This window comes from Felis catus, chromosome B1, assembly GCF_018350175.1.
Source record: "Felis catus isolate Fca126 chromosome B1, F.catus_Fca126_mat1.0, whole genome shotgun sequence".
Classification (NCBI taxonomy): domain Eukaryota; kingdom Metazoa; phylum Chordata; class Mammalia; order Carnivora; family Felidae; genus Felis; species Felis catus.
In genome coordinates this window covers 164917596-164934475 of record NC_058371.1, presented here as the reverse complement: position 1 = coordinate 164934475, position 16880 = coordinate 164917596, and the positions used below count along the sequence as shown (strand labels likewise).

General features: G+C 39.5%; 1 protein-coding gene across 13 annotated transcripts in view; it reads right to left on the bottom strand.

Annotated features, from left to right (window-relative positions):
* CORIN (corin, serine peptidase) overlaps window positions 1-16880 on the bottom strand; it is a 257422-nt gene that overhangs the window by 218022 nt on the left and 22520 nt on the right. For all 13 annotated transcript variants that reach the window (XM_045056421.1, XM_019829551.3, XM_045056418.1 and 10 more), the window contains exon 2: window positions 5198-5342. In XM_045056421.1, the coding sequence (XP_044912356.1) occupies window positions 5198-5342 (145 nt within the window). The remainder of the gene's footprint in view (window positions 1-5197; window positions 5343-16880) is intronic.

Below are 16880 nucleotides of genomic sequence, written 5' to 3'. Positions count from 1 at the left end.
CAGCCCAACTGGGATTCTCCCTCTCTCCCTCTTTCTTCCCCTTCTCAACTCATACTCTCTCTCTGTCTCTCTCAAAATAAACAAACTTTCAAAAAAAAAAAAGAAGAAGAAGAAAGAAAGAAAAAAAGAAATACTAAACTAAACCTTTGTAGCTCCAGCTTCAGGTTTGTGGGTTGAGGAGAGAAATAATTTGCTACTGCTCTCCTCTATATCCTGCTCCTGAAATAATTATTTAGAAAGTCCAACTCCCTTATCTTCCAGAATCTCTTTACTAACTTGACTTTTTGCATGAGAGAAGCCCAAAGGGACAAAACACTACTACACAGAGTGCATCTGTATTAGCATAAGGCTTTTATTATCTTTTCCTATTCATAATCCTCTCGCTATTATTGTTGTCTTTTGAAGCTACAACTCCTGTTATTTATACAAAATTGGCATCCCAGCATCCCACAGCAACACTTATGGACCCATAAATAAATAAATAACTTTGAAAGAGCATGCAGTTAAAAACTCAAACCAAACAGAACATTTTTTAAAGTAAGCAGAATAATTTAATAAGGTTATTTTTAAAAACAAAAATATAAAACTGTTTTATTGCTTATTACAAAAACAAACATGTCAGTTATAAAATAGAAAATATTTATTTGAGCAGATACTACTTAACATATCCATATCAAATCATCTGGGGCAGAATCTATGAACAGAATGTTTTTGAAGAAACTGTCCAGGAAACTCTCACTTTCTAAAAGTTACTTAAATATAAGCCAAAATCGTACTCAAAAGTGGTTATAAATGGTACATTTCCTAATCCCATATATAGTGATAAAAAAAATTGTGCTCGTAGGTATAACCCAAGAGTAATGGAAACAGGTTCACACAAAAACTTGTACATGAATATTCAGAGAAACATTATTCATAATAACCAAAAGACGGAAACAACTAAAATGTCCATCAACTGGCAAATGGATTTTAAAAATGTGGTAAATCAATACAATAGAACATTATTTGGCCATAAGAAAGAGTGGGGTACTGATACATACTACAACATGGATGAATCTTGAAAATATTATGCCAGTAAAAAATGCCAGTTACAAAAACCACATATGCTCATACGAAATGTCCAGACTAGGGACATCTATAGAGACAGAACATAGATTAGTGGCTGCAAGGGGAGGATGGAAATATAGGGGACTAACAGTAAAAAGCATAGAGTGTCTTCTTAAAGTGATAAAAATGTTCCACAATTGATTGTAGGAATGGTGACACTTATCTGTGAATATACTAAAAATTGTTCAATATCCACTTTAAATAGGTATGTGAATTATATTTCAATAAAGCTGTACAAAAATTAGAATCTAATAAATAAAGAAGCAAACAAATTTAACCCGACTAAGCACTGCTTTAATAGCATCTCACCTCCGTGCAGAGGCCTCTAAGCCCTGAGGTACTTATTTTTTTTTTTCAATATATGAAGTTTATTGTCAAACTGGTTTCCATACAACACCCAGTGCTCATCCCAAAAGGTGCCCTCCTCAATACCCATCACCCACCCACCCCTCCCTCCCACCCCCCCATCACCCCCTGAGGTACTTAAAAATGTGTTTAAAACTTACATTTAGCATTCTACCCTGAGAATGAAAGGAAATACTCTTCAGTGTGTGTGAGCCTCTGAACCTCTTAGAAGAATTAGACCTTTAAAAATGACAGTGGTCTGACTGAGGGAGCTCCTATCAGACAGACCCTCGCAAAGATAACAACTATAAATCTGGACAAAACACACCAAAAAAGTACCCGAAGGCCCAGGAAAGGAAACAGAAGCTGGCCAATTCTGGAGAAGAGGTGAGTCTTGGAAGAAAAGAGTGGCAGAGAAGAGTTTCAGAGTTTTGTCCTGTCTCTGGCCTGAGAGCAGACCACAGTTGGTACCATGTGGGGACAGGGCGACTAAACTCCAGTAGATAACCTGAAGTCTTCCTGGGCTGAGCCACTTCCTGTTTCCTCTTCTAACTTGTCACTTTGTAACCTCTGCAGTGTCTCTCCTCTCTTGGGTATGAAACCCAGCACTTCAGGTTCTTTTCCTTCTTCTCTGACCGTTCTTCCTGTATCTCTTGATTCCTTTTGTTTCTTTATCTTCCCCTTAAATACTCCAGGGCTTTTGCCCTCAGCTTTTGATCAGTACACTTCCTGTTTATGGTTCATCTATTTCTGTTGCTTCAACTGCCAGTGAGACTCACACCTTCATAACTGGTCAGACTCGGCTTCTCTTCTGGATCCTTCTAGCTTCAAACCAGTAACAGTGGGGTGAGAGTTAAGTTCTTTTTTTTTTAATGTTTATTTATTTATTGGGGGGGGGGGCACAGTGCTGAGAGGGAGGGAGAGAGAGAATCCCAAGCAGCCTCCAAGCCTAGCACAGAGCCCAACTTGGGGCTTGATCTCATGACCATGGGATCAGGAGTTGAACTGAAATTAAGAGTCAGCACTCAACCGAGACACTCAGGCACCCTAAGTTCTAAAGTGAACACGAAAGCCAAAAATCATGTGTAGTCACAATTTCCCTTGAAATTTGCTTAGGAAAGCAACATGTTCTTCTATACCTACATTCATTTCTTTTTTTTTTTTAATTTTTTTAAATGTTTATTTATTTTTGAGAGAGACAGAGAGAAACAAAGAGAGAGAGACACAGCATGAGCAGGGGAGGCATTAGAGAGAGAGGGAGACACAGAATCTGAAGCAGGCTCCAGGCTCTGAGCTGTCAGCATAGAGCCCGACGCGGGGCTTGAACTCACAAACTGTGAGATCACGACCTGAGCGGAAGTCAGTCGCCTAGCCGACTGAGCCACCCAGGCGCCCCTATACCTACATTCATTTCTTAGTCTTGCCTACACTGTTGAATTTGATCAAGATAAATGCACTTAAACTATGATGCCAATATATTTTGTTTTCCCACAAGTATCTCTAAGTTAACATGTCCAAACTAAACTTCCAACCTGCCTTCCATCTACCTACATCACAGTCTTCCACTTTTATTTCCTCCTTGAACAAATGGTACCAAAATCACCCTGGTTGCCTAAGCCAAAAATTCAGAGGTCAACATTGATACCTCTTTTCCTTCACAGCAAAATCCAATCAGTCCTGATTTCTGATTTTAATGCACCAAATGCCTTAATTCAAGCCCTTATCATTTTTTTACTTAGACCATAGCCAGAGCCTCAAAAAGGCCTCCTGACTTTCTGCCTCCAATCCTCTGTGGTTTATCTAGACCTACTGTCTTTTGCAGATGCAAATATGATCAGATTTATCCCTGCTTGGAAAGATCCTCTAATGGTAAACTACCACTCATAGCAGCGGTTCTCAAGCATTTTTCTAGAAAATAAATACTATTTTCAAATTAATACTATATAAGTTCCTAATATCTACAAATAGAAGCTGTATTTTATTAGGATTAATTTACATAACTTATTAAAAACCAATTAGAAAATAATAGGTAGTTTTGATGAAATATAAAAATTCAAAATTGTTGGTAAGCAATTTGATCAAAATCATCTTGCTATTTATTTCTCTATTTCATTTGAATGCACATGATCAAAAAAATCCTGATTCATAGCAATAGGTAACTACCAAAAGTAGTATTTTGGGGTTTCTCCCCACTAACAGTTCACCTTTTAAGTTTAGCATTTGATTCATTTACAGAGATAGCAAGATCCAAATACAAATGAATTAATCTGTCAGCACAAATTACTTGGTTGTTGGTCTCCACTCGGTTAAAAATTGGTGTGTAATATTTAGTTTGAGTATGTGTTTAAGATTTCTTTTATAAATTGAAAGCCAAAACAAACATTTGCAGGGAGGCTGGGTGGCTCAGTTGGTTGAGGTTCTGACTCTTGATTTCAGCTCAGGTCATGATCCCAGGCTAGTGGGATTGAGCCCCATGTCAAGCTCCACACTCAGTGTGGAGCCAACTTAAGATTCTCTCTCTCTCTCTCTCTCTCTCTCTCTCTCTCTACTGGGGCATCTGGGTGGCTCAGGGGTTAAGCATCCGACTTCATCTCAGGTCATGATCTCGTGGTTCATGAGTTCGAGCCCCAAATTGGGCTTTGAGCCTGCTTCAGATCCTCTGTCCCCTTCTCTCTGCCTCTCTCCCTCTCTCTGGCCCTTCCCCCCGCCTCAAAAATAAATAAACATTTTTTAAAAATTCTCTCTTTCTCCCTTTGCCCCTCTTTCCAGCTCCCCCCCCTCTAAAATTAAAAAAAAAAGGGGGCACCTGGGTGACATAGTTGGTTAAGCATATTCCCCTTGAGCTTGGCTCAGGTTATGATCTCAAGGTTTGTGAGTCTGGGCCCACACTGGGTTCTGCGCTAACCGCATGGAGCCTGCATGGGATTCTGTCTCTCCTCTCTGCCCCTCCCCTGCTTGTGTGTGCTCCCTCTCTCTCTCACACAAAAATAAATAATAAAACATTTTTTTTAAAAAGAAAGAAAAAAGAAAACATTTGTGTAATCCTTGGAATTCTTCTTCAGAACCTTGGTTTCATGGAATAGAATTTGAAAACCAATTACCTAGGATCTTAAGCCCAATTCCCTTAGGACAACATGCAAGGGTCTGTGTCATTTGGACTTTTATCTATCAATCTAACTGCATTTACTCCCACTGCCAAAATTCTACCCAATCTCCTAAGTCTACCTCCATCTAGCACAAGGTTATACTTTTGCACTTGCTATTTTCTCTGCCAAACCCTGTACTTGTACTATGGCCTTCTTACCTGAATTGCTATGAACTCTCCAAAAGTTAAAATGTTAATGCCTCATGAACCCTTCTTCGATTTCCCCCAAAGTACCTAGGGTAAACCTCCATCATCAACTTGTGTTGCCTTGTGTAGTAATCATCTCTTCCTCTCCCCCATGAGTTCCTAAGAAAGAAGGACTTAAAGTTAACCATCCCTAAGTTCTCAGGGACTTTCAAAGTGCCTGGTACCTGGTAATCACACCTTAAGTGCTTTTAATTAATTACTTCATTAATTTATATTGATAATAATTACTAGCAGAGTGATTACACTGGCAGAAACTTCAGATTTGCATTAGATAGTCAACAGGTAACCCTTTCACCAAGTTGACACTTCAAGTTAAATAAGTACTAAGTAGAAATGACGGTTATGCTCATTTTCATTTTGACTTCATTTTTCTTTAATAGTGGCATCACTCACCAGCAAAGGAGAGCAGGATCACGAGCAGGACAATGAGGGCACAGATACACGGAATCAAGACGAGCAACAGGAAGCGGAGAATATTCGCAGTTGCCAGCTTCTGAGAGCAGCCATCACCCATGTTATTGTCAACAGCTCCCAAGACCTAACGTAAAAGAGGAATATGAAACATGGTTGTAATATTACAAGGCAACGCAATACACGGTATGAAATTATAGCGTACGGCTGTCCATTCAGAGAAGCAGCATTCCTGAGAGATTCTAGTGCGTGTGCTTTAGGGCATGAAAATGAACTTAGGCATTAAATCACACTATTAAGTGAACAAATAACTATACAACCACATTCAAGGCAGATAAAATCATCTGTTTCTGAAGTGTTTTTCAGGAGTACGTGAACTTTTAACGATATCCCATCTTGAATTTTTTAACATATTTGCCAATTTGGTATTATTTCAAAGGGCTCTGAGTTTCCATGGCAAGGACTTATCTTGGCCCAGAGCTACAAGCAAAGACTACCTAGTACAGTGATAAAATATTGGTGAGTAGGTGTAGACAGGACATTATCCAGATTTCATTGTTGTTTGTCCCCTCAGTCCTAAACCCAATCTGCATGAATCTGGATAAAATTAATTTTCAGCCATTTATAATTCAGCAAGATTAAATATTACTGACCATGTATTTAGTGACAAGCTGAACAATGAAAAAGAGAGCCTGTCCTGTTGACCAGTTAAACACTGACAACCCCTGAGGATACCTTCCACTGTCCAGGCTGCCCCTGCAGTCTATCTATTTGTGAAAGTATTATGAGATGGTTCCGACAACATTCTTATCTTAAAGTACTTGAAATTTTGCTAATTTAAACTAAAATTAAATACCTTAATTTTTAGTTCAGTCCCTTGCCAGAAATGATGTCTGGAAGTTCATTTCTTGCAAATGGCTAGTTTAGGGCACTGACATTTTCAACAGGAGTCTGAGATGAAATTATAAGTGATTTGAGTCCCTCACTATGAGCGATTCTTCCAATCCCATGTGAAGGTGTTTCTCACGGCTTCCTCTTAGACTTTTGACTCTCCTAGCATTTTCTTCTGTGACAGTTTCAGAGCTTGAACGATAACCTCTGCATGAGTGACTCCTGAACCTTTCTCGAGTCTCCAGCTTCCTTCCAAGTTGTATCATATATTTCCAATGCCTGGTGCTCAGCAGCATCTCTTCTCAACAAGTCCAAAACCAAATTAATCTCTTTCTCTGTCTCTACCTTAAAGCTAGTTCTTCTCTTGATTTCCATATTTTTGCTAACAGACATTCCACTACTCCAGTACCCCAAGACTCCTCACTTCTCCACCATCCCCCCATGCCATGCATTATCAGGTTTTGTTGGTTCTTCCCTTATAACGAATGTCTAATTTTGAAAAATGAATGGCCTTTGAGATAGACCTTTATCCTAATCAAGAAGTTCCTAATAGAATGGTCCTGTACTTGATCGTTTACAGCATATAACAAGTACTTGAAAATTTCTCATGGATAAAAAGGCAACTTGGATACATTCTTCTGGATTGCAAGGCATATGTGATATTCCATTTCTGATTTATTCCCCCTAAATCAGAATCAATTCTTATTCGCTAACACATATTGCAGGCAGTGTTCACTACATGTACTGTGATGTAATGGCACCCTCTGTAATTTTAAGCATACCCCATGAGACATATTATTTGAAAGAACCTATGATGTTAGCTTGAGAATGGCTTGATCTGCTAGGTTAATGTCTTTACTGACCCATTCCCTCTGCACCTGGCTTAATCCACCAGCCAAAGTGAGATCAGAGTGAATTTACAATTTGATCTGCACGAAGACATGGCATTGTGTTAGAGGAGACCATAAAAAGAATGTGACCACCCATCGACCCGTGAGCAGGACCCAGGCAATCAGAGGCTCCTCACCCCCTCCCCCGTCCTTGAAATGTACCACTGTTCCCACAGCCAGAGCCATTTTCAAGAATGCAGCCTTGAGAGAGCAATGTGTTGTTGAGACCATCTGGACAATACACATGACTAAACCTAGTTAAGGCCTCTATATAAACTTTTATGATTCAGGCAGGCAGGTGTGGAAATTCACTCATCTTGTCTGCCTAAGACAAGCCTCATAGTAAGTTACCTTGCTTCTTAAACCTACCATCTACCAATCTGAAGTGGTCTGTCTTTTTCTTCAGTATCTCCTTGCACTCTGTGTGTAAAAGCCAGTTTCGAATTTTACCCAGGAAGCTCCTAAGTTTGCAAACCAACACACTGACACAATTTAATATAAGATCTGCAATAGCACAATAATTACAACACCAGCGTTGGACGGGTGGTGTCCTTTCAGGCATGGATATAAGCAAGTGTGGGACTACAGCCCAACAGAGACAGTAGGAGAATCTATTGACTTACTTCATTTACTCAGCAATTAGCTATTGAAAACCTAAGATTATCATCAGCATGGTGATGGATGTAACTATGATTTCAGACTAACTGTCCCTCAAAAGCTCACAGTCTTATAGGAGAGATAAGTCCATAAACGATATATCTACATGTCAAGGTAGCAAATGTTAAGCACCATGACACTTACAGCTAAAATGCTGTAAGAATTCAAAACATAGGAATACAATTTCTTGCTGCAGGATCAGGTAAAGCATTACAGAGAACCAGCACTTGAGGCAAACATAATTCCGAGAGAAGTATCCCTGAAAAGTCCTACTATAGTTTTAAAGAGTGGTAAGATACAATCAGAGAGGTAAGGAAGTTATGAACTTTCTTTGGCTTCTATAACAGTAGAAAAGGTTTCTTTGTTAAGATGGTCACGGGAGGTTACAGAGATCATCTTCTTAGGTAGCAAATTCACAATGGCCTCAGCACTGTCTGGAATCTTGTAGCCAAGCACATCCTATTTAGTATTGATCCATGAAGAGTCAGCGGAGAAAGTGCTAGAAGCTCATTCTGATATCTCCTATAGATATAGGAGTCAAGTCAACAAGTCAACAAGTACTTGACCTCCAGAAACCATATTCAGGATTTGTGCAAATATGTTCTCCAGTGTCTAGGAAATTGTTTGCTCTTATCAAGGGGAGAAGAGAAAGAAATACTTAGAAGAAAGCCAGCACTATTGTCAATTTCATAACTGTCCTCCTGTACTCATGACCACTTAGGACTATAGCTATAAGTGCTGCATTACTCAGAGGCCAGAGGAGTTTCCCCTGGGCATGGCATAACTCTTAGACTCTCTTGTTGAGTTAATAACACCAGATGAGATAACCTGCTGGGGAAATTCCTAAGCTTTGTTTCAGTGGACTACAACCCTCTCTCCAGAGGGCACCCTCTTCCAGAAACTACCTCCACGGGCTTGAAACTGTAAGACAAGCACAAGCACAGCATTCCATGGGACAGGCGGGCAAGACTGCATCTGATTGACCTGCACATACTTCAAATATGTCCTTCTTGTGTTTTGTTAATCCTGCTGGTAAAAACTCATTTCTTATATCTTAAGAGCTACATTTCTTTTAAAAGCTGCCATGTTGGTTTATACCACATGTACGGATACAATCTGTCTAACTAGGATATTTTCTTGAGTCAACTTGATTCCATGTGGGAGACCTTCTCATCCCTCTCCTTTCATATTTTTAACTCTCTCATGCTCACCCCTGAACTTGCTGACTCAACCATTTTCATGACAGCCAGCCTCTGACTCTTTGGAGACCGGCTGTCCATGGATGCCTCTATCTTGTTCCAGTCTATCAGCTCTCTCCTTTTTGCATTTCCCTACATATCTTCTTTAAAATCTTTGTGCCATTAATGCAACAATACTCTTGCTAATGCCCTGAACCTGCTCACCCCTCTAAATTTTCTTCTCATCCATCATGTAAAAGTCAATACCAGATGAATCCAACAATCTTATCTCTCTGTATCTACACCTGGACAGTTGAGTGTAGCTGTAAAAAGTCACTCAACAGGACTACTCAATTGCTGACTTAAAGCCTTTTCCATTCTCCTCAAACTACCTTCTCCCATTCTGCCCTCACCCTAAAGAATGACCCATCTCAATTCCCATCTTACACAGAGAACAAAAACTGTCAAATGAGAATTGCCTCACTTACTTAAATCTAAACCTACACGCCTAATCATTTATAGACCCTTCCTTCCTGTTCAAACAGAGAAGCTATTTAAGGCTCCTCGTATTTAAGACTAATCCTGGGGTGCCTGGGTGGTTCAATCAGTTAAACATCTGACTCTTGATTTTGGCTCAGGTCATGATCTCACAATTCATGAGTTCAAACCCCCTTTCAGGCTCTGCACTGTGTCAGCACAGAGCCTGCTTGGAAGTCTCTCTTGCTCTCTCTCTCTCTGTCCCTACCCCACGTGCTCTCTCTCTCTCTCAAAATAAATAAACTTAAAAAAAATTTTTTTAAAGGCTAATCCTCCCACACTTCATCTCCTTTTCCCTGCTCAGGAATCTTACATCTTAATTCTCCATTAAATCATACATCCAAACCCAAACTCTTTCTCTCTCTCTCTCTCTCTCTCTCTCTCTCTCTCTCTCTCTCTCTCTTATTCTCTCTCTCCCTCTCTCCCTCATTCCCCACCCCATTCTCACTGCCATCAGCTTTTTATCATGTTTAGATTTCTCCAGTTATATTTTTTAACCGTCCTCAAGCCTAATTGCAACAGCCACTGTCCTATTTCTCTCCTTCTGTTTGCATCCCAAACACCCTAAGAGTTGTTAATATTTATTGTCCAAATTTCTTCACTTACCATTTACTCTTGTGGCCACTACAATTTGGGACCCACTTCTGTCACGACACCAAAAGACTTTTTGGTATGGTCACCAACAATGTCCATATTGCCATATCCAAATGACATTTTTCAGTCATCATTGTAATGACATCTCAATATCATTTGAATGATCAAATTCTCAGCCACTCCCATCTGCTTCAAGCACTTTCTTCCCTTGACTTCTCTTTCTCCTGCCTCTATGGTCATTCCTTCTCTTTCTGTAGGCTCTTTTCTCACATTCACACTCTCCAGGCAATGTCACCTACACAAATAGCATCAATTGCCAACCCTGTACATGTGACTTACATCTTTAAATACTGAGCATAAATCTTTCCCCTGAGCTCCAGACTTTTGTATCCAACAGGCCATTTGACATCTTCTCAATGGATGTTACAAAAATACCTCAAACTTAACATGTCTGAAACAAAACAAATAATCTTTATCCTCCTATCTGGTATTTTTCTAGAGTTTCCTATCTCAGGAAAAAGTAATTGAGCACCTGTTGTGTGTCGGGTGATGTTTGGGCACTTGGGATATATCATTGTGCAGGAAAAAACCTCCAGCTTCATAGATCTTATATTCTAGTAAAAGTTTACCATCATGTTTACCTATATCCATTATTTCTCTCCCTAATTTGTTCTCTACATTCTAGCCAGAATGATGAAGAGGATGTATATCACTGGATACGAGAAAAGGCAACATGAAAAATGATTCCCAAACTTAACTAATTCAGAAAATTCAGAGCCTAGAACCAAGATACGATCATGAGAAGCATGTACCCAGTGTATTGGTAGAGATTTGGAGAGGGCTTTGGACTTCCACAGGGGTGTGTGGGATTTCAAGTCCATTTTGTTAAGATTTCAAAGGTCAGGGACATCTGGGTCGCCCAGTTAAGCATCCGACTCTTGATTTTGGCTCAGGCCATGATCTCATGGTTCTTGAGTTCAAGCCCACGTCAGGCTCTATGCTGACATCATGGAACCTGCTTGGGATTCTCTCTCTCCTTCTCTCTGTGCCCCTCTCCTGCTCACACATGCTCTTTCACTCGTGTTCTCTCTCTCTCTCTCTCTCTCTCTCTCTCTCTCAAAATAAATACATAAACTTAAAAAAGATTTCAAAGGTCAAAGAGACCATAGTTGACATTTCAGGTACATTAGCCTTTATCTTGTTCTGCCTTCCTAGAACATCTGACTTTATTAGCACATAGTGCAGTCTTGGGAATACTTCCACAGCTGCAAATGGCAGAAGCTGCTTTAGAACAAGGAGATACCTGCTTCTGTAATCATAGCATAAATAGTACTAACTCAGTTGTGACTCTTTATATGCAGATCGTTCCCTCTTCTCATCAGTGTACCAGCATCTACAGTAGCACCTGAACACAATCAGGAGTGGACCAATACCAGTTGAATAAAGAAATGAAATAAATCACCTAAACAGAAATTGCTCTGTGCATCATTAATGGAAATTAGTACTTCTCTTTTTAAATTATATACGCCTTACAAAGTCTATTCCAAAATCATGGAGTAGAAAATGTGTTTGGTAAAAAAAAGTAAAAATATTTCCCGTTCAGGGAAAATATACTAAAATTAATAAAATTGGCTTTTACTAGGAGTATTGGTACAATGCCATACTCACATTTCCTATTAGGAGCTTTGAAGTCAGTTAGAAACTTTTGTGATTCAAAGAGTAAATTTTAGTGGGGTTTTTTATAGGCAAAATTTTTTAAATACTATCTTTGTTAAGAACATGAAAAGAAGTGGTTTTGTAACACCATTAACCCCCTAAATCAGAGATTCCCAGACATTCTTGGCTCAGGGAATTATCGGCTTCCAGGTAATTTTTTTTCAGTGGCCTGAACCAAAAGAAATGCCTAACAATTCCATTTTTTTAAGTCTCTTGGTACCACTATTTTATACGTTTTTGCATCCTAAGCACTTAGTAGCCATTTGAAAAAATACAACACATAAATTGAAATAAGCAAAATTTTCATGTGATTCTTAAGTAATGACAAATACTTACACACAACACCTCAAACCTTGGAATCAGATTGGAAATCACCACCATTCATCGCGTGTGATTTTTTCTGTGGTACAACTTTTTACACAGTAACCATCAAGAACCCAGCCTTATGAAGACAGGATGATATCAAGAGGAATATAGTACAATGTGGAAACTGTAAACTATCTCAAGCTAGTATTTCTTTTGATAACCAACAAATGTTGAGTATCACTGGATTCCCTTCAAAAACTGAAAATAACTAGCAGAGCCTCTGTGAGTCATTGCAGTGTTTGGGGGACCTCAGCCCACAGTTTGGAAATCATGATTCCACACTATTTCTCCAACATCTACCTGCCTAAGTCCAAATCCTCAGAGAAGTAATTCATATTTAACCTCATTCAGAAAGTTTCCCTTGATACCCTAGCTATAAATAATCTCCCTCTGCCTTATCTGAATTTCTGGTAGGTGGCAGAGACTAATTGACTGCTAGCATCTATTCTTTCCTTTAATCTTAGAAACAGAATCCTAAATTTTGTTTGAGTCAATATTTAATGGCCACTAAGAATAGAGACAACATTTCCCAGCCTCGCTTGTAGCTATGTAAGGCCATACATGAGTTCTTGCTCATGAAATGAAACTAGAAGTAGTAAATGTGACTTACAGGAAGGGTCCTCAAAGAGAGGGGTATTGTCTTTCCTCTTTCCTGCTGGTGGGAATATGAATGTAATAGCTGGAGCTCAAGCAACCATTTTAGACTCTGAAGTAAAAACTATATGCAGAAGGCAGCCGAGTAGCAAGAAAGAAGGAAATTGAATCCCTGATAGATTTGTGAAGCTGATCTATCAGTCCTGAACTGCTTATTTTCCAGACTACATTCCCATGAGAAAAGAATAAATTCTTGATAAATCACTGTCAGTCTGAATATTCTATCACTTGCAGTTGAAGCAATTTTAACTGACCTATGCACTTATCACTTTCTACTTTGGATCATGGTCATGTATGTACAAACTAAAATTATCAATCTACAATCTCAGTACTAGGTAGGAGTACTAGTACATAGTACATAGTACATAGTAGGATCAATTAAATATATGTTTTCTCAATTGAATAAATGACTCACAATTAAAGCTCAAAACATGTCCCAAGAAATGTTTGGGGTTTTTAATTTACTTACTGTGTATGGGAGGGAGATAAAAACCATAGGAGACTTTTTGATAAATAATATAACTGTCAAGTGTGTTTGCCTTTGACCAGAATCACAGAAACTCAGTGTGACCACAGTAGATTATCTCCTGCTACTCAGGAGCTAGGTGCCTTTTATATGTCTTCAACAAGGATAAATTCAGAAGAAAAAATTTACAACATAGTAAAATATAGCTTATCAATTTTCAATTAAAAATTTCTGGGGAACCTGGGTAGTTCAGTCAGTTACGCGTCCAACTCTTGATTTTGGCTCAGGTCATGATCTCATAATTCCTGAGATCAAGCCCCAAGTAGGGCTGCATGCTGACAGTGAGAAGCCTGCTTGGGATTCCCTCTTCCTCTCTCTCTGCACTCCCCTGTTTGCACTCTCTCTCTCTCTCTCAAAATAAATAAACTTCTAAAAAATTTCTAAAGGGGCACCTGGGTGGCTCAGACAGTTGAGCGTCCAACTTCAGCTCGGGTCATGATCTCAAGGTCCATGAGTTTGAGCCCCACATCAGGCTCGCTGCTGTCATCCTATCAGTACAGAGCCCACTTCAGATCCCCTGTCCCCCTCTCTCCACCTCTCCCCCACTTACACTCTCCCAAAAATAAATATACATTTTTTTAAATTTCTAAATACAGTGTAGTAATGAAAATGTTTCATCAGGAGTTAATAGGGAGCAAGCAATAAAATGTGAGGTTGGTTAAAATGCAGGCAATTAGTGGACTAGGTCATCTCGCAATCCCATTGGAAACCCCACATTCTCTCCCAACTTCAGCAATCTCCTACCTGGTTTCCCCCTATCCTCACCTGTCCCCTTCCAACCTCACATTGTAGCCCTGTTTAAAACCTTCCAGAAACAAAGGCAAACTTCTTTCACGTGGCGTAGAAGACAGTGTTTGTCAGACTTCGATGTACATGTGAAACATGTGGGAGGAGTCTGAGCCAGCAGGTCTGGGGTGGAGCCTGAGACTGTGCATTCCTCCCCAGCTCCCAGGTAACGCTGATGCTAGTGGTCTGAGAACCACACTTTGCAGTAGCAGGATCTAGGGACCCTTCTGGGTCTGCACCACCAATGCTAGCCTCTTTGGACACCTCTCATGGCCTCCCTCTCTACCTTCTGCCACCTGGCTCTTCCGGATGCTCAGAAGAACTCTCTGCCTAGAACGGCCTCCCTCCATCTCCCAACCAGCCTGTGTCCCTCAAGACTCACCCTTCCTACATCCACTCATGACCATGATTAGTTCTCATCTTTCTGCTCTTTATCCCAGTTGCAATTTACATACATGTGTGTGCTCATTAGATTCTGTTGGTTATTCCTGCCACACTGTAGGCGCCATAAAGTCAGGGACCATGTTGGCTTTTGCTCGCCAGTGTAGCCCTATACGTGAAAAGGGCCTTGACTGTAGTAGGCACTTCATAAAAGTATTAAAATGATGAATCAATAAATTCATCTAAATCTGCATTTCCACTGTCAGAAGAGTCCTGGAAACACAAGGAGTAAAATGCTGTTCCATGTTGGAATAATTACTACCATCATAATAATAACAGAAATAATAACAATACAGCAAAAAATCAATTGGGCATTTCCTGTGAGCCAGGCACTGCTCTCAGTGCTTCGCATATAAAAATGCTCTTAATCCTCAAAAAACTCTACTAGGTGGCTGCTATTACCATACCCATTTATAGATGAGTGTGAGGCTCTTTGTGAATAACTTATAAAAATAATTCAAAGCAACTGACAAAAAGGCAGAATCCAAAGCAATATGCAGTCATTCAGTTCCTTTTTCTAAAGCTCAGTAGAAAGACCAGAGATCTCATGATTTTTTAATTTGATCGAATTCTATGGCTTTCGGAACTTTTTAGAACACACTGTCCACACTCCAGCTCTGTCCCTGCGAAGACAGACTAAGCTTTTACCCTGAGTCATGCAGAGCTGGATCCAGATGTCCTATGAAGGACCAGATCTCATGGCCCTCATCCTAAAAGACTCAAAACCACCCATTCCTGAGTACAGCTTGTCCTTTGGAGGTAGGAAATAGACCTTTTCCTGAGTCTCCATGTTTCTGCCCCTCCTCCCAGGTCAGATATGGCATAATGGAGGTTACCACAGCCAGCCATTAAGAGATACATTTTAGAAGTGGCCTGTCTGTGGTATTTTTCAATTTCTTCCTAGAGCTCACATTTCAAAATTACCTTTATAACCTTGATCTAATTATCTAGTAAAACCTTAATTACCTGGAATCTTTAAGTGCGTAAGTTTTCTATTCTCTATCTTTTAGATATGAGAGCTGGAAAAATCATAAGAAAATAAGTAAACTGTCAAGAATTAAATTTATAAAATATTGCCAGAGAATGACTTGAAATTCTGGAAAATATGGAATCTTCTACAGTTTCTATAGTGTAGAATATTTTGCCCTGAGAATGCAGGGCATTGGCCTTAATGATCAGTTTTCAAAGATAGGGATATTGTTCTGCCTAGCACAGTGTAAGTAACATCATTTCAACAGTAAAAAGTCAGAATAGAAAGGAGGTTCAGGTTCATATGTAATACGTGAAAAACCTAATTAACAACAACAAAAACCCTATTTCCTGACCATTCCAAGGTTTTGTCAAACATATGCTCTCCTTGGCCTACAATAGCTCCAAAAGTGGCATGCACACCCAAAGACACTGTTTATAAAAGACTAGTATCAGCTTGCTACTTCTTAAGGTACAATATCATATGTAGAGATATGTTGATTATTTTTATTTCAAATAGGATTTGCTTAAATTACAACCAAAGATTAGACAAACTTGAGGTAGTATACAAACTGTTCCAGATTAACAGAGTATTTTGAAATGTGGAGGTTAATTCTACCTTTATAACATGATACTATACTATGGATTTTCTTAAAAATCAAAATGACTATATATTTTTTAATGTGTATTTTTTATTTTTGAGAGAGAGACAGAGAGACAGAGAGACAGAGCATGAGCAGGGGATGGGCAGAGACAGAGACACAGAATAGGAAGCAGGCTCCAGGCTCTGAACTGTCAGCACAGAGCTGGACACGGGGCTCGTACCCACAAACCATGAGATCACAACCTGAGCCGAAGTCGAGTGCTTAACCAACTGAGCCACCCAGGTGCCCCAAAATGATTATATTCTTAAATACAATTATGAAATTATGTAGACTTAGTTAAGATGGGCTGGTTAGTCAGTAGCCTGTTAATTTTAGCCATGTACAAATATTCCTACCTACTACCCACAAGTTATCCTAACTCATAGATCTAGTAAAATTCTATGTATCGCTTTGCGGTTTATGATACGAGCAAGTCAAATATCAAAAACATTCCTAAGCCAAAATGACAGCACACATTTTGGTGGATGGGATTTTATGCAAAACTATGGCAGAATTCAATACCCATCTGTCCTAGCAAACAAGATTTGCTTACAATGTTAGAAACAATCCACAAGAACAATTTCATCCCACCGCCAAACTATGTGTTGGCTCGAGACCAACCTAGCACCTTAGTCTGCTGGGCAGAAAGCTGATAAACTGTCAATATATTCTGTACTCTGCTGCTTCCGTGATGCAGGGAGCAGCCTGCAAGAAGGACAAGGTCACTCTGCCTGCTGTGGCCTGAACAAGACCTAGAAGCTCCCTTAAACTCTGTGGGAATATTATGCTATCACGTGTTAATGTAATTACAGTCCC